The following is a 19,217-nucleotide window of genomic DNA, read 5'->3' as shown; positions in this document are numbered from 1 at the left end:
TAACAATCCTCACTATTAATTATGTGTTTTACACTTTTGCACAGTCAAATTATTTCCATTCATATAGGCATCAACACACAACATCACTCCTGTTTCATTCATAGGTGCATACCCATTGATTTCTGTTGGTGTATTAATAAAGTAATTGTTAAAATAGCTTGGCTTAATATTACAACCAAAAATCTGTTTCCCTCCATATTCTTGCCTGATACCCTCCCAAGTAACTTTGCATTTGTTTTTAAATTTTCAATAACATTACTATTAAACAATTTTTTGGCCTTATTGATATTAAATATGTAGTTTCCTTTTTTTGTACTTGATATATTTCATTTAATAGACTATCTGCCTACATCATTAGTGTTGCGTGGAGCAAATCTGTATAACAGACAACTACCCTCCCTTTAATTTTTAAAAATTTATCTTTGAACCTTTTTTTAATTTGTTATATAGTTTTTTTATCTCATGTTTTTATTGGATAATATCTTTCAGAATTTAACACATTTGAAAATAAGACTCTATTTTATTCTCATAAAACGTAGAACCTTACTCCAGTCTGTTTTGACTTAGTAGGGGCATTTACTGCCCCTACTGACAGATCTGTTACATTAAGAGAAAAATCTTTCTTATTACAGTTAATAATTGTCCTTAGTGTCTGGTAAAACAAGCCATTGTGATCAGAGATATGAGGTTGAAAATCTTGGCATTTACTTATGCTATATTGGTAATGTATGTTGGTAACAATTGTCAAAGCAAAATGTTTAGTTCAGCTCCAGTTCACTTTCCTCTCAGTGCAGCATCTGGAATCTGATGATTTTACAAATGACTCCTGGAATTTGAAGTTATGTTCATCTGAAGAGATCCAAAACAAGTTAGAGATGAAGGAGCTCAAAATGAACTCTTTACATTTTGGAATCAGTAAACTGTAGTTGAGTTTTTCTCAAAATTCACATTGAATCAACACTTCCCACCGTAGCAAAGTTATGTGCCATGACAAGCTAGTCTGGTAGGACTTTTTAAACAAAATAAATCATAAACCTCAATAAATTGAGAACATGTTATTGTTGTGTGCTATCTAGAATGTTTACATTGAAATCGGTCTGTAATGATTGAATCATATTCTGTTGTGTCCTTTCTAGTAATACAATTTTAAAGTTGCCTAGGCTAATTAGTTTAAAAAGGTTTAAATCTGTATTGTTAATACTATATATGGTGGATAACCAAAACAATACTTTAAAAAAATTTAAAATAATAGCAACCACTTCAAAATCACCCGCAAAAAATAAAAATAATGAATTTTTAATATTTTTAAATCTCTGCTTTGTTTATATCTCTTGGTACAAGGTACATAGACTCTTGGTACATAGTATTGACAGAATTAGAGACGATATATTACCCTTTAGGGCAAGAGTCGCCAGTTGAATAAAGTATCTTGTTACAATAACGTTTTGCTTTATTTAACATTAGGATGTATTTGGATCTAGAGAGATCTCTACACTACTCATAAGTTTTAATTTAACATTTTATTTTCCACAGAAAACAAGAAAATACTTAACTTAGGAACTTTTCGGATAAGTTTCTTAAATCCATTTAGGCAGCCTCAGTGTTCTTCAAACGTAAATAAAAAGGTAAACTAATGAACTAAAACTTGAATAAATTCAAACAATAGGTTTTTCAAAAAATATGCTTAGTAAACATGAACAGTTTTAACTAAAATACTGATCAACTAGTGGTGGGCGGCTCAGTTTAAATAGTGATGCGGAACTCGCTAGACCCAAGAGGAGAGCGGAGACTCTTCTGGAATATTCCCTTTTTTTCACATTGACTGCCACCTGTAGATTCTTCTAAAGCCCACTAGAGACTTCTCCCTCTCTTGAAACACACTAATTGCTAGTGATGGGAAGAACGAGTCTTTGAAATTATCCAGCTCATTCGGATCAGATCGCTGAAATGAACTGACTCATGAGCCGGATCTTCAGATCAGTAATGTCACTTACTTCATCTGCTCGACCAGATCGTCAAATAAACCAATTAAACGTAAACAATTAATTTAGTAACTTATTTTATCTTTTTCCAATCAATTATTTTAGTTAAAATCATCAATTTGCTTTTAATATTTAAAATATAATGTTAAAAATTAATTTCATTGTTTTTCATTCTGTGTACCATGAAATGTAACTGATAAAAAAATCATTGTTAATATTATCTGTACAGTAAAATAAATTTTAATGGTTCAAGGGCATTGTAAGTAAAATACAATAGTTGTCAACAAGGTGTAACTGTCGTTCACAATAAATTCAGATTTTAAAGAGTTTTCTTCTATGTCTAGCAGATCATAAAGAACTTCGAGAACTGAAGAATGTTAAACTCTCAGCTCAGGGGTCGCGACTGTTCGTTCAGTCAGAAGTCGGCTCACCAAATGACTTGGCTCATTTCAACACATGATTAGACGGATCTCAGATCATTTCATAACCCCTGGATCAATGAGCCGGTTTGCTCATAATCTGTGCATCATTAACTGGCTGACATAGGTTCTTCTAGCAGTCACTAGGTGGCTCTAGATCAGTGTTGCAGGATATACGATTGTCATAATTATCCTATATTTCTTTTCTGTTTTCCTGTAGGAAATAATTGTATGATAATTTCAATTAACAATAAAATAGTGATAATTTACTCTGATTTCATAATTATCAATAGTGTATTTTTATTATTAAAATAGCCAATGTTATAGCAATATTATTGAAATAAATTCCACCAACAAAATTTGATAACCATTTATTACAATTTTGCTTCCAAAGAGGAGCAACTGCCTCCTATCACTCCCTGGGTACACCCTTATAAAGAATATCTTATTTTACCAGGCAAATTTAGGACTAAAAGCTGGGGACCAACAGCTTAAAGGTGACTTCTGAGTTGAGCAGGACTATACTGTAGGCTTGAGCTTTCAGTACATTTGGCTTGGGCTGTAGTTGTGACAGTTCTCGTTAGTCTGGTATGTTTAATCGCAAACTGTTAAATTTTTTAATTTATGGAGTCGGTGTTATCACTTATATTTTTGTTGGTGTTATCATTTATATTTCTGTTTACATTACCTTAAGTTGAAAATTGCATGAAGTACGTTCTCTGAAGGAGTAAAATGGTCAATTCAATGTTATTTCACCACAGAGTATATTATTTCTGAAGGATGATGTAAACTATCTAAAATAAACGACACTTCTTCACCAGCTAAACTCAACGGCAGTGCTGTTGTCTTAACATCATTAGTAATACCTGCAGCTACAATATACCTATCAAACAGGTTTAATCTATGAATTCTAACGCTGTGCAACACCCGCCAGGTTGGTATGAAGATCAATATGGCTCTTGTTTGTTTGTCCCATTATCCTCATTACCGGTATTAAATAACAAATAAACAAGGTTTAAGTACAACTAATTATAGCAATAGAAATAATAATTTTGACGTCACAGGAGACGTTTTTTTAATTTAATATTTTTTAATAATATTTGATAGAATAGCTCCAATAATTTCAATAACATATGAAATATTTTGAGACCAGTGAGAAGGAATCCCAAAACTGATGTCTGTCATTTTCTTAGTGGAAGCACTTATAATGTAAAATGACAGGGCCCTATGTAATTTTTAAACGGAATTAAATACACATTATGCGACTAGCTCCCACAATATATTTCAGGTTTTGCACATGTAGGAGGATTTTTGGTTCAAATTAATTATATTTCCGTTCTTATAGTTGAGTCTGCCAACTACAATAATTAGTTTTTACCAATAAAATATGAGTTACAATAAAGCAGGGTATTTATGAATTATTTGATGAGGTAAGAATAATTAATGAATTATTTAAATACTGTATATTTATTTATATATCTTTATACATGTTTTACATTCGCGCAAACATTATTTAGTAGGAAAGTACAACAGTATGTATAACCAAAGCCCTAGTAGTATGTACAAGTTTAAAGATCTCATTAGTCGAGTACAGTTAACAAAGACAGCATATAAGTTTATAAACAAGTAACAAAATAATCTATAATCTACAGTTTTTGTTTACAAATATAAACAAATCTTTGGCATGATAATTATACATTACAAAATAATGTCTTGTATAAACCTACAATAATTAAATACTAAATAAAATCATCTTCAAGAAGTCTTACCCAAAACTTTTAGTCAAGTACAAAATCTGTTCTCTATTTAAAAATGAGGCACTCGCATTTATACTCAAATATTTAATAATAATTGTTTTTCAGTCTCAAAAAACAACAATTAACTTTGTCTTTGCAAATAAAAATATAAACATATACAGTTTTGAGCATCACTCAAAGCTCAGGAAAATTTAATTTAAAATATAAAAATAATGAAACTAACTAGTAAAATAAGTTTTTTGATTCGTCAAAAACCCATCATCTCATAAGTAAAGAAAATAGGAGTTTATAAGGTACTATACCATATTGTTAACAGTGACGTTTTATAAGCGGACACGTTCGTGTTGGGCTCATGTCCTGAAGCACAAGGGGTGCAAACTAAGAATCAAGAATAAAACTGACTTTTAATGTTCTTAACTCTTATATTCATACAAATTCTTTTTAAAACATAGTGAAAACAATTAATTACAATAAAGGATCAATTACATAATGCAAATAAGTCGAAAATTTCAGTTAAATGTTTTCCATTTAGATTAAGTATGGCCGTAATCTGCATTCTGTATTTTTAACATTATTATTCAAAATCTTTTAAAATCTCCTGTTTTTAACAACAGATTTCTTACTATTCTAGCAGTATTTTTTCTACTTTATTAAATTTCGATACGGTAGCCATTTAAAAATGTTAAAATCAAGTCCAACATATAATGTCTCAGTAATCCATTAAGTTTTAAAAACATTAGAAAAACACAAAAGTTTTAGAACTTTTCAGTACATTAATGTAACAATAAATTGTTCATTCAATTTGTACATAACAACAAAATTTCAAAATGATTGTGGAATTTTTTTTTTCATAAAATTAAACATTTCAACATTTTTTGTTCTAAGCACTCATGTACTTCTGACTAAACAAGGTTCCGTTTAAAACATGAAATGATGTTGTTATTAAAATATTTAAATGTAAACCCCCATCAAGTGAAATTTCATTTTAAAGGCCCTTACTATAGAAGAAAAAATCTGCCCATGGATATTTGTTTATATATTTCTGTTCAAGAGGTAATAGGGAGAGGAGACCTTTGAACACCTAGTAAATATATAACTCTGAAATATTACTTCTACTTAAAAAAAATTATATATACTTTTGATAAATACACAGTAAATTTTCTAAAGTATTTTTTTACACTCATAATTTTTACAACCCCAATTATGTAAAACTCATTGAAATCGAATTTTTATCAAATTGGTAAATATGTCTGAAACAATTTATCATTTAAATTTCTGCAGAATTACATTTAAGGGTTATTTTAGTGAGTTTAGTTTACTAGTTTATGGATATCAAAACTGAAAGACTTTATTTGTAACTTAAGAAACGCAGAAAGAGTGTCAATTTACTAAATCTTTAAAAAACTATTAAAAATTGTCAGGTGTATACAGTTAGTAGAGAAATAGATGGTATTTTTAAGTACTTCAAGTAAAATATAAAATTTTAGGCTGTCAAAAGATTAAAGATACAATTTATTTGAAAAAAAAAACACAGGTGATTGGCGGCACACCATACTCTATGTTAAGTATCTTATTTTTTTTCTATGTGACTATAGAATAATTTATGAATACTCTGTATAGTACCCTAAAACTCCAATCCTCCATCTATATATACTTTCATTTCCGATAAGTCTGATTTAGGAGTTTGATATTTTGCACAGGTCCTTATTTGGATGTTTTAAATGTGTTGATAGACTAAATCTCATTATGTCCGAACTATCTCAGTTTTATGATCCAAGCAAGGTGCGAAACTTCTTGAAGAGGAAGAAATTAGTTCAGATAGCTGTAAAGCTTAGATTGCCACCAGCCACCATTAGTATGAGGAATGTGCAGAGAGAAGCTGTTTTATTGTAGGTTTCTGGTCTCTGTTACTTAAATTAAGATAAATTATTCTATATAAATATCTTCTATGGGATATGCAGTCTCAATGAATTTGGTATAAAACCTTTCAAAGGCCCTCCTGAAACAAAACAAATGTCATTTAGTAAATACAGTTAAAAAATACCAAAGATTTATTGCTGTTAATTTAAAGTGTAAATTCATTTAATCCCATAAAATTGTATACGAATAATGAAAGCATCAATACACACAAAATAATATAGTGAATACTCAAGTTAGTAGTTTTACCACAACTGTGATAGGTTTCTCGAGCAGATCTAAATATGGTTCACCCTAAATGCTAGTCTCATGGAGTGGAATGAATTTAATGATGACAGTTCTAAATATGCTACTCAAAAGAATGTGGAAATAGAAGGCAGACATGAAATTACTCTTTTACAGTACAGGTTTTTGAGTCACACTTTTGAGGAAGATAACCAAACTGTATGAACAAATACAAAACTATTCTTTACTTGTTTGACTTGGTTCAATCATTTTGCCATCGAGGGCAGCTTTATACATACAGAGTGTTCAAAGAAGAGTGTCACAAACTGGCTGATAGTACTCGTAATTTCATACAAAAAATGTCATACAAACATAAGCCAAGAAATGTATCATTTAGACGCTAGCCACCAGTTTGTATTTTCTATAAAAAATTATTATCTCTAAAACTAGTTAAGCTATAGAAACCAAATTTGGCACATACATGTGAATAGTTAAGAGGAACATTATAAAAAATAGCTGTGTTATTTTCTGTAATATTAAAAAATGGCGTCTATTGAAAATGTTTAAAGTCAAATAACTAAAAACCAGTATAGTTATAAAAAATGTATTAGAAATCGACTATTTTAAAGAATTGTATTACAATTCCAACCGTACTTGTTTAAAGGAAATCTGTCAATGAATAAGCGAGCAAAGTCACTTTAAAGGTACGCTTGCACAAGCTAGGAGCAGCAAATATTTTTCTTTTGATAGGCACCAGCTGTTTTAAATAGGTTATGAAAACTTTAAAAGATAACAACTATTTTGAAATTTGTATAACAATTCCAACAGTACTTTTTTCAGCGAAATCCGTTGACAGATAAACAAGCACGACCACTTTAAAGGTATGCTTGCACAAGCCAGGAGCTCCAAACATGACACAGTTGCGTGGCATCAGTTGTTTATTGTTGTATAAGGTGCAATGTGGAAAGGAAGTTTCATTTCATTTGGTGATTTTGAAAATGTTTTGTGTAGCCAAAAATGCGGGATTTTGGGGGCAATTCAAAAATTGTAAATGTACCTCTCTATTTGAAGAGCATAAAAAACTTAAAAAATTGTGAAAACTATAGATCGCTATCTCTTTCTCATCCAAAATAATAGCCAGTGTTACTAGAATAGTATATTAATAACTCACCACGTTGCCAATAATAAAATGTTAAAACTAAAGATCTAAATCAAACTACTGCTGTTTTAAAGTATGACCAAGCATAGGGTAAGCTCCTCTCTCACATTTTGAAATTTCTGAAGTGGCATTTGGTTGCAGGCCTCAACAATCATGTTTCTTAAATCTTCAACATTTTCTACTGGCGTTTTGTAAATTATGGATTTAATGTGACCCCATAGAAAATAATCCATGGTTTGGAGACCGCATAGACTATTCTATTAGATCATGCCTACTAATCCACTGACCATGTGGTTAAGTTCCCAGAAAATGTACAGCATAGTAAAAATGTGTGGGGCACCATCTTGCTGAAAGTGAACTATGTCATTTCAAATTCATGTTCATTTTCCTTAATAACAGTTGTTATTGCGAGGGAAATTTATTTTTTGTAACATTTGCAAATACAGTTCTCCATTAAGATTTCCATTAATAAAAAAATTGTCCTAAAATGTGATTCCCAAAAGCCCCGGTTCACACATTTACTTTTTATGGGTATTGAGTGCAGGATTCATGGAAAACATGGGGATTTTCTGTGTCTCAGTACTTGCAGTTGGATTTGTTTATAGCCCCATTGATAAAAAAAAAACTGTATTCATCATTGAACAAATTTTTGTGAACAAAGAATGGATGAGCAGAAATTATTGGTCTTCACTTTAGCACAAAAACATCGTTGAATGATCTTAATACACTTGACACTAAATAAAACGTTGCAAAACTACAGCTTCATCATCATACAATAACACGTAATAAAATAATGAACCTATAAAAAAATACTGCAAAAGAGTATTTTCATAAATATTTTCCCCCAAACATGAAAATTAAATCATTTAATACATTTTTAAATCCTTCAGAAATTACATAAACCAAGTTGGGAAATTACATAGCCTTTCTTCTGCACAAACTGGACTTTGAATGTATGAAATTAAGACGCTAAGTTGTTAGATGTAATTGTTGTACATTTCTGGGATAGTGTAATGATTGGCTCCACTGATGGCAGAAGTCTCTGGTTGTTTAACAGTAGAACATACCAGGAAGTACGGGTTGAATTACAGAAGTCTGCGTGACAAACAAACTCAGCTGTGAAGTTTAGCTTAGAACTCAGTAGTTTACAACAATTAATTGTGAAGACGCCATTATAAAGGATTTTATCGAATATATACAAAGATGATAACAATGTATTTTAATTCATGATTCAAGGCAAATTTAGGTCAACACCGAAGGCAGAGTTGAGATAGGAAGAAGTAAAGCTTTCAAAATAAACTCACCTAACAAAATACCCATATGTCCTTATGTGATATTTTCCACATTTTTAGTCAGATTCCTATTATCAAAATTAAGGACATAGTAGATGAGATGTAAGCTAACTAAACCAACTCAGCAATTAGTTGAGTAGATCCACCGCCAAGGAACACGTGACAGGTGAACCTGGGGGTGTTTGGACTATATGTCTTTATGTGATATATCCCACATTTACTAGACAGTTTCTTGCTATCAAAAGTAAGGATAACAGTGTGACATATAAACTTACCCAACCGACTCAGCAACTGGTCGAGTAGATTCACAGCCAAGGAACACGTGACAGGCGAACCTGTGTAGTTGGGGGTGTTTGGTAATGAATCCCAGGTACCTATGGTCAGTCGGGTGAAACGCACAGAAAGACACATTTTTGAGGGAGTAGAAGTAATCGTGACAAGGAGCACTTGAACCCTGCAACAAAATTCAGAGAACTGTAACTTAAAATTACAATAATATGGAGAGAATAACTGTTTTAGGATAATCATCACATCTCTTTAATGAATCTGCTCTGTCTACCTTTGATTATTTACTATTAATTATAATTAAGCTTTGTACGTAGAAATACAATATTTTGTACACTTTATAATCACATTAAATATTATTATCCCTACAATGAAAAACTTAAGCTAAGTAGTTGCAGAAGGAAGTAACTTGGAACTTTTTCTACCAAAATCTATAATTTAAATTTTTGTAAGGGTCGAAATATAAGGGTACTAAAAGGATTACAATTACAAAATTATAAATTTTTTCATGTGTCATAGCATCTTACTCTTACATTAATAACTAACTGTTTGACATGTAAATCTCAACGACAATCCACACTGTAGAGAGATAAAAATATTATAGAAATGGCAACATTCAATTTATGTAGCTCTGTGTTGGTTTTAAATATGTCAAGCTAAAAAATATGTGCTATGAAAAAACTTATTAATATTTTTAACCCTTTCACTACCATACCATTTCAACTTGACCCAAAAATAGCATGACTTACAATTCATTCCTTTTTCAGGAGAAAATAATGTATTGATTTCATGAAAACCAAGTTGTGTTTTTATACAATGCAAATTAGATCTTGTATCACGGCCTATAAAGTGAAGGTCATATTTTGAAGTTTAAAAAATACAGTTCCTGTTATTGCAACTGAAAATTAACTTATGAATTAAAACTGTTTACGTTTAGAATACATCATGATGTAACACAACAACTCACTGGAGGCTTGCTCTTATCAACCATGCGCAGGCCTTGGTCTGACACCTCCAGTATACACGAGTGGGCTTTATGTTTGGTCGCAACGATCTTCTTGACTGCTTGGCAGAGTACTGAGTTGCCTTTGTGGCATATCGTCTCCACCGATCCCAAGTATCCCAACAAAAACCGTTCTCGCTTCACTTTTGGGGTGTTAGGATCGAAGTCGTTATACTCCATGTCCACTGCGTATGCCGATGGAAATATTCCTTGCCTGCCTGTCCTCAGATTGACACCTAAGAAAAACACAATGAAGATAAGCTTAAGGTGCTTTAAAATATATTCTGTGCTATTTGTAGTTGGCAAAAGTTTTACAAAAAGTGTAAGATGATCATACAATATTACTAACATGATAATAACTGTGGACATATTCTGATACATCAAATTTACTTGACATATATTCCATAACTAATATTTATATACAACATTTATCAATAATTACAAACCAATACTGTAAAAATTTTAAAAATAATAAAAAAGTTCTAATAAAAACAACTTATTTATTAAAATTCAACTGTAAACTCGGTTACAATAACATAACATAAAGTTACAATACTCAAATAATAACAAATAAAATATGTTGTCAATTGTTAACATTACATTAATACAGAATACGTAAAGATTATGAGAAAATGACTAAAAAGTCATTTAATTTTAATTATTGCTTTTGAAAAACATTACATATAAATTTGCTATTGACCAATGTAAGTTTATGAATAAGTTTGGTGATCAATACACATGCAACTAAAATAAACCAAACAGCATAAGTGTTAAAAAATCACTGAATTACCTTCACACCACAAATCATCCGCCTCCTTCTGTACATAAATGGGATCTCCAATTTCCACCTCCATCTCGTCTCTATGCCTGGGTATGAACTTGTGCAAACCTCGGTGGGTAGCTTCCAGCAGTTCCAGTTGGGTGAAAGGCAGTCCAGCAGAACTTGTGGGTGATCCCGGAGTGTCAGAATCTGCAGGGAAGCTAAAACTGTGGTTGGTGGCTATTGTAGGTTGTGGCGAGGTGGACTTGGGACCATCAGGACTGTGAGCAGTGGAGTTACCCGAGTCTACGTCAGTGCTTTGGAACCTATCGGAGTCAGGAGAACTGTCCTCGTTTCTCAGATAACCGTGGCACTTGAGCATGAGCAATGAACGAGGAGGGTTACTACGACTGATAGCGAGCTGTAGCGACAGTGCATCTCCTAACTCGTCAGCTAAGCTTAATACTGATGCTGCAACAAAACGTTCCATTTAGTAAATTATAATACAAGAAATACATTTGTAATAAATTGAAGTTCTACACACAAAGAGGAGATAAAACACGATGTCGGACTACTCACATTTTTTATTTTTGGGAATCTCAGGTAGTTTTCTCCGTCTACGCTCACCTGACGGTCTCTCAGGCCACGCGATTCGACTCTCAACAGTTCGGTCATTTCCAGGTATGTAACGAGTCCTGTAGTTCAGAAAATACAAAATATCTTATAACCTTATGGTTGCATCATAATAATAAGCTAGTTTTGGCATGTTTTTTAAATTTAACCAAACATAAAAACCATTTATATTTAAAATGCCAGATAGCCAAAAGTATACAAGCAGAAGTTAAAATATGAGAGTGCATCAAATAATAACTGAACCTTTTAATTTCATACAAATTTAAGGAGAAGTTTGATGAATAGAGTTGTCAGGAATCAGGAACCTCCATCAACTAAAGGGGATAGGCATAATTTTGTCAGTAGTGTTCTTTAACAAGAGATAAGACCTGTAGTGTACCATAATCATGAAAATTGTATCGTGGACATGCCATTTTGGCATTTAAAACTAGTTATATGTATTTTTTACTGGCATCAAATTTTTATTAGTGGTAACCAGTACAAAATAAAATTAAGGAGCCTTAACTGAGATTAACACAATATTTAAGGTTTGCTATTTTAGCGGGTCTTATAGATGCAAGCCGTAAAGTTACATGGTGACTTTTTGACCCTCACGTTCCACCATACTGGTATGATGCCAGATTATAGTAAAGCCATACATTACAGTAACTTAAAACAAAATTACAATACAATTTCATTGAGAGCAGCTATGCATGTGTTCTGAGAAGTTAATCCAGCCATCCTCCTGTAGAATAGGCAGTTTGTATGTCTAAAGTAATGAAAATTCACCATATTTCTGAAACTGACAAAAGTATGCTGACAAAAAATAAAAAGCTCCTTGCCTACTGAAAATGTCACTAATTTAAATTAAATACAATTTTAACAGGTAATTTTCTAAAATTTTCCTCACAATTAGGAAAACTTTTTATACAATCTACATTGTAAGCTCAAACGGAGCATTTAGTTGAGATTTGCGCTTACCTTTAAGTAAATAAATTATCCACATAAGCAGTACCTAGTTAATGTATTAACATGTGGCGTGGGTCTCTGCTTACTGTCAGGTTGCTTGAAACTACAGCCATAAGCAGGAGGCAAACACCATCTAAGACTAAATATGACCAAGAGGCTGATATGAAACAATACCGTGGGTGAAAAGTAAAATAAGCGTTAAAAGAAAGAATCCTTGATCTGCTACAAGTAAACCACTGGATAGCAGACGCACACATATCAGATGGTGCTAATCGACAATACAAGAGATAACGTTTATAAAGTTGCGACAGGTCAAAACCAACATAAAAACAAATACCTTTTTTAGACTCATACTTATTTATAACACTTAGTTGAATATAGTTATTCCAGATTGTATAGAAAAGTTTCGTAATTGCGGGGGAGACATTATAAACATTTAATTGTACAATTACAATAAAATGTCAAATTGCAGCGATTTCCATGTTGTTAGAAACGGTATTTAATGGGAAATAAATATGTAAAAGTTTACATATCAAAAACGTCTGTTGGATGGTACACGAGTTACACCCACTTTTATAGGCCAGATTTTCGGATGACGAATGTGGCCAGATGAAGATCCATCAATAATTCTTATCAACTCGAATTGCACGTTCTTATCAATACGTAATACATATACTTACTGAAAACCAAAATCATCATTAATTCAAGGCTTATTGAGCAATAAAATTATGTGCATTACTAAGCAGTAAAGCTAAAATTCAATTATTTTTACATCTCTATCTCAGAGAGTATTATACGACATTTTAACTGTAGCATATTTCTAGTTTTGTGATCTAGATTTTTTGTCAAATTATGTATCTTGTGCGATTTAGTGGTGTACCTGTGTAATTCAGCTGGTGGGAAGTCCTCCTCGCTGCTGCTCAGGGTGATGGGTCCATCCAACTCCTTTGTCTCCTCCTGCTCGCTGGCCTTGGATGATGTCGGTGAGTCTTCATCCAGACCCACATCATGTACGAGCCTGACGACAAAAATATACTACGTCTTAATGGCTTGACATCAATTACGGATTCGAAGAATTATCGGCCGGAACTAGCTCCCCCCCCTCACACACACACACACACACACACGCATTATCGAACTTGTCGGCCGAACATATTGGGATTGAGCAGCTTGTCGAATGTATTCGACATTGTGTGCGTGTTAAGATTCGACATGCTGGGCGGATCTTTTTGGGTTGGACGCAAAGTTTGACAGCAAAGCCAACTCGAGTGGCTGTCCTGACTCGGTCTCAGTTACCTGAGTTGATTAATTCGATAGCGTTTCTTCGCAATAATTGCGGTTAAGGATTTATTTGAACGGCAACAAAAAATAAATTTTGAGCAGAGATTATTTAGTTTTATTGGAGTTTTTTTACTTGCGAATAAAGCCTACATAATTTATTCCACTTAGAATATATTTAGATTTATTACATAACCACCCCCTTCCGAGTTATATTTAGATCAAAAGCCAGGTACTAGTCACGCTACTGAAACGTCTCATTCGACAAATCAGGATCGTCCATACACATCTAACACGTGATCGAGCATCCTATGTGCAAAGTCAGTTATTATAATATTTTAATAATATAATAAAACATAATAAATATTAATAATACTCAACACATAACATTTAGAAATATATTTACTGTAGTGGCGTGCACAAATAAGAACAATGACTATGCCATTCTTTTAACGCAGTTAGTTTTGGGTGTTCTCGAGTGCTCTTAAGAAAGATCGTTTACAATTTCTGGTGCTTTTCTAAATCCTTTCTTAGCAGCAATACGGATCACGAAAAGATATGAGCACGATTGATGCAGTAACAAATTTTATGACGGAGGACTGGAGAGGCAGGAACATGTGCTCAGGATATTTCTTGATCTCTCTACTGTTTTGACTGTGTGCATAATGATACATTGTTGCACCAATTAGAGGCGCATGGCGTGCATGGTCTGCCACACAATTGGCGTAAATCCTGCCTCCAAGATATGAACCTGTGTGCAGATATCGGGCGTCGTGTCGTGTCGTGTCTAGTAAAAACAAAATGTTTCATGGGGTCCTTCAGGGATCAATTCTTGGATCTGTACTAATCCTAATTTATGGCAACAATTAAAGTTCGTTTATTCAGAATGGATAGGCTATCCAATATACTGACAATACACTTTGTCTCAAAGTAAATTCTATTGAAAATTTGGAGGTAAAACCTTTTATCAAACTAAACTCAAAAAAATCAATATTTCTCAAAAATCAACTTGAACACTAATCAAACAAAAACCAACGTTATCAATAAATTGTTGTTTTCACAACAGGAAAACACACACAAACCCTTAGTGATTGTGGAAAATGTTCTCCTACATGAAACCGACCCTACGAATATCCTTGAAATGCACATTGGTTGTGAGTTGACTTGGGGCAATCAGATAATGTTTACTTAAAAGATGCATAAGGCATTTTCGCCTTGTGTAAACTAATAAAATCTTGTTCCTTGTAAAGTCTCAGAGATATCCCCTTAGTTATAAGATGCAGCGTATAGTGATAGTTATTATATCCTATTATGGCTAGTTTATCCTCACTTGATGTACTGAGTAAGACAATTGGGAAGCTGCTCAAAGCCTAGATTGAAAGAGTAACAAATAAAAGTAAAAAGGTTATAAATAAATTGAGATTCAGAGAGTCGTGTAGAGACACACACACATTCAGAGGATGGGATTTCTGACATTGACCTTTCTTTATATCTGGGAAGTGAGCCAACACTGAATTAAAATGGTGAGGTGTAGACGTGTTCACCCATAAGAGACTAGTTGGAGGGTCAACTTTTGCGTTAGTACAGTACAGTACGAAACTATCCAAGCAACTGCCGTCACAAGTTGGGGACAGTGACAGTATGATCAACAAGCCCCATGACAACATGAAACAAATTAAACATCCTAACAAGTTTAAAACTCGATTGAAACACCTGTTAGTGCCTAAGGCTTTCCATATTGTTCATGAATTCATAATGTGTCGCTGGGAAAATTCTTCAACCCGAACAGGGCTGAAACTGATATCGCTCGAGTTAATGCACTGGTAGGTTTATATTTGTCTTTACTCGATGTAAAAATATTTACACATATTAGAAGATTTACGTGCAAGAAGCTCTAAAAACTGGAGCAGAAAATGTGAGAAAATGGATATTTACATAGAAGATTGTCTGTACACCATTGTTCACTGATGCCCATGTGGTAATTACCACTGGTAAAGGTGACATCACTTATGTGATGCGTAAATTGGTACAAGACTATTAGAAATGGGGTCTTGTTATGAGTACAAAAATCATAATACAGTACATAGCAATAATTGGGGAAAACACTGAAGATCTCGAAATATATGGCATATCAGATTGTATATTATTATAACATATATTAATATGACTATTACAGACTGACATTAACATAAATATCTTTGTAGCAACATGTCAAAAAAAGGAACTGACAAGAAACATGTACAAAACAAACTAACCAGAGGAAAAAGATGCCTACAAATTTTAAACCTATTCATTTGGTCTAAAATAAAGGTTAAGATTAAGCTTAATATTTAAGTTTAAGGTTTCATTAAGATTAAATTTATAATATTTTCTTATTTTAATTTATTAGGTACCAATTATACTCTCATATAAATATTTAGTTACTTTGAGTAATTATCGGGTTTAGTACGATTGAAAATGCAATATGCTATGAGGCAAAAAAAAAATTGGAATTACAGTTTTTAGTTAAAAATTAAATTTTATGTAATGAGCCTATTTTAGAAGCACATACAAACGAATTGTATTAAATATTCTGTAACGGTAAAATTTATATGTACAATTACGATATTTCTGCGAGTATGTCACCTGCATAGGTCAATCGCTAGTTGAACGGATGTAAATCCAGACTATTAACACTAACTTAGATATTATATAAACAAGAAATATTATATAACAACTAAACTAAACTTAAAATGTCCATATACTACCACATTGTTCATTCTCACATTGTTCAATTAGTTTTCCACGTGGACAGTTATACATCTGTGCTCAGGGTAGCTTTCTAACCAGTTCAAATATTTTTTACAATATTCTAACCAGTTTATTACAATATTCTTTATCCTTGAATGGAAGAAAACTTCAAGTGTATCGAATATTTAAAGAACAGTCGATAAACACCGTGATGATTCGTTTTCTATCCTTGAGATTATTGGTTATAATCTCTGTACAGTCTAAAAGGAGCGTTTACGACTTTGTCTAAAAATAAAATTGGTTAAATTAAATAGATAGACCTGTTTACTGTAATGTATTTGTTTTGATAACATACAATATGTTTTTCAAAATTAAGGATAAACCAACACGAAAAAAAGTTATCACTTTGATTGTTCAACAGATATGAATTTTAAATTTATTAAAAACACATAATGTAGCTAGAGATTTATCATAGTTTGATACATTGATCGTGTAGGAGTGAAGGTGTTAAACAAAAGTTACCTACCTACTTCAAAGGATCTTTACAGTTTGTGTTTTGCATGCCTTAAGGGCAACAACGATCTGAAATTCAGTTCTCTACCTCACACGTGAACATATATATATATATTCTTCATTACGCCTCAGTATCTTCTTATTTGACAAATGTTTATAGTTTGATTAGTCCATTCGATTTGGTAATAATTATTAGTGTTGGATTTTTAATAAAATCGATCTTTTTTTATTAAATTTACAAGGGAATATCATCCGACGCTTATTATAGTTAAATTCTTTTACAGTTATTATTAATCGTGAAATCCTGTTTGATTTTGTTAAAAATATTACACAATGTTTGCAGAATTTTATTACAGAAACGGTCAAAAATTCATAATTTGTTTTGGGGTTTGGAAAAGTATTTTGTTTAGTTTATGTATAAAGGTAGTTTTTTAAGTGACATAATATATAGCATGACATAAGACAGTTTTATATTTTACAATATTGGTAATAAGACCCTTGACTCTTGGATTTCTAAGTGTTCTAAGAGAAATTTTGTGAAGGTGCACTTACAGTATTGTTAGTTAGTTTAATTGTAAGTTGCCAAAAATAACATTCCAAAATTTCCAAGCATATCTTGTTTGTTTTTTATAGAATCTCAGATCAACCACAAAACATCTTGTACTTGTAATTTGTCTTGTAGCTATGGAGAAATCAAGTTAATACCAGATTAAATAATAGTTATGTACTCATATCATATAATGTTTATGAAAAGTTTAATTCACGGTGTTGCAGTTTATTTATTAATCTGCTCATTATAATGGTTATATATTCTGGCAAATATATTGAATTGTGTGGTAAATACTACATACAAAACGTACGAATATTATAAAAGCTATTTTAAAGTGATTACTTCAAAGGTACCCCTAAAGCATTTATCCACGGATATGCTTCTAATTTTGGTACAGTGATATTTTTATTCTAGGATGAAATTAAATAATAATTATGCACTCTTACCATATAATGTCTATGAAAAGTTTAATTCACGGTTTTGCAGTTTATTATCAATCTGCTCATTGATGGTAATGTATTCTGATAAATATATTGAATTGTGTGGTAAATACTACATACCTAACGTACGAATATTATAAAAGCTATTTTAAAGTGATTACGTCAAAGGTACCCTTATAGAATTTATCCACGGATATGCTTCTAATTTTGGTACAGTGATATTTTCATCCCAGGGTAAAACTGAAGTTTTGAAATTTTGTTGATACACTACTTGCTTTTGTATAATTGTTGCAGTCCCAGTATTACAAAACTTCTGTAAAACGAAAGGACACGTTCTGATGAGCCCGGATGAGCTCACTGACCTATTTGAGACTCATTCAGGGACTGTCAGGGGCACGTAACGTAGTTCAAGGCCGTACTCCTGAGGACTGTCACTGTTCGACGTGGTGATACAACGTTAATGAAATGTATCTGAATTACTTACGTGTAAGTGTGAGCAGGTGCCTTCAAGTGTTGTGGAAGAGATTCGAAATAATTTCTGAACTCCTCGAACTCCGTGTCCGCCATCTTCCGTGGTGACGCGAGCGCAGTGCGCGCACCTATTGATCGCCGCCTCTCGCTGTCAGACTGCTGCTTTGTAAGGGCTCTCTAAGGGGTTTCGGTTTAGAGTTTTATTGAAAAAGTGTTTCTAATGAAAGTAGGTCAGTGTTGAGATGACACATTAATAACCCAGCCTTTACACAGACTATTTTTAGACCGAAAGCAAAACCACTGTATATCGTAATTTATTTCGTCAAATACATTAGTTATTAACATACCATGTCAAAATATGAATTAAATGTGTTTATCTATATTTGTTATAATCGTGAATTTACGTCTTATAAACCTTAAAAATTGTAAACAACCATTTATGTCACCAAAACTGTATATGTATAGTCAGCGAAAAAATATGCATTATTGTCCTAAGCGAATTCCCGCACACTAGCTGTTACCCGCAGCATCGTACAGAGTCCCAGCTGCAAGACAAGTGTGTCGGAAATAATTACTTTTCAATTTAATACCAAGTATTGCTGATAAACTATAGCCTATCCATTATAAAATTTTCACATATTACAAATAATTTTCAACGTTGTAAGAGATCGGTAATACCGAGCACTGAGACCTTAGTCCGTGTCTTTGAAAAGCTTTAATTGTTCTTTTATTGTATAGGCCTAGTATTTATATCAGTATTTCATGAAATAGATTACGCCTAAACGTCGTAAGGAATCATTATTTATATTAAAAATCTGAAGGGCGGAACATCGAAATTGAAGACGACAATAATTT

The 19,217-nt window shown here is 32.4% G+C and overlaps 1 protein-coding gene across 1 annotated transcript; it reads right to left on the bottom strand.

Moving 5' to 3' along the window:
* Positions 1–3,849: 3,849 nt before the first annotated feature.
* Positions 3,850–18,773, bottom strand: LOC124358628 (JNK-interacting protein 1-like). The gene is made up of 7 exons (XM_046810932.1): positions 18,376–18,773; positions 13,261–13,398; positions 11,379–11,494; positions 10,830–11,270; positions 10,004–10,275; positions 9,027–9,205; positions 3,850–6,157 (listed from the first exon to the last, which is right to left on the bottom strand). Exons 1-7 carry the CDS (start codon positions 18,456–18,458, stop codon positions 6,085–6,087), a joined length of 1,302 nt encoding a protein of 433 aa, XP_046666888.1. The 5' UTR covers positions 18,459–18,773; the 3' UTR covers positions 3,850–6,084.
* Positions 18,774–19,217: the final 444 nt, after the last annotated feature.

This window comes from Homalodisca vitripennis, chromosome 1 (assembly GCF_021130785.1).
Source record: "Homalodisca vitripennis isolate AUS2020 chromosome 1, UT_GWSS_2.1, whole genome shotgun sequence".
Taxonomy (NCBI): domain Eukaryota; kingdom Metazoa; phylum Arthropoda; class Insecta; order Hemiptera; family Cicadellidae; genus Homalodisca; species Homalodisca vitripennis.
Note: the sequence above shows the minus strand (reverse complement) of the source record. Positions and strands in the feature narration are given on the sequence as shown.

Excerpts from the sequence above, each read along its gene's own strand:
- LOC124358628 (XM_046810932.1), bottom strand. The coding sequence starts at position 18,458 with ATGGCGGACACGGAGTTCGAGGAGTTCAGAAATTATTTCGAATCTCTT. Across the intron at positions 10,276-10,829 it reads GGATGATTTGTGGTGTGAAG|GTGTCAATCTGAGGACAGGC; the intron begins GTAATTCAGTGA and ends TGTTTTTCTTAG. Across the intron at positions 9,206-10,003 it reads TTGATAAGAGCAAGCCTCCA|GGTTCAAGTGCTCCTTGTCA; the intron begins GTGAGTTGTTGT and ends ATTTTGTTGCAG.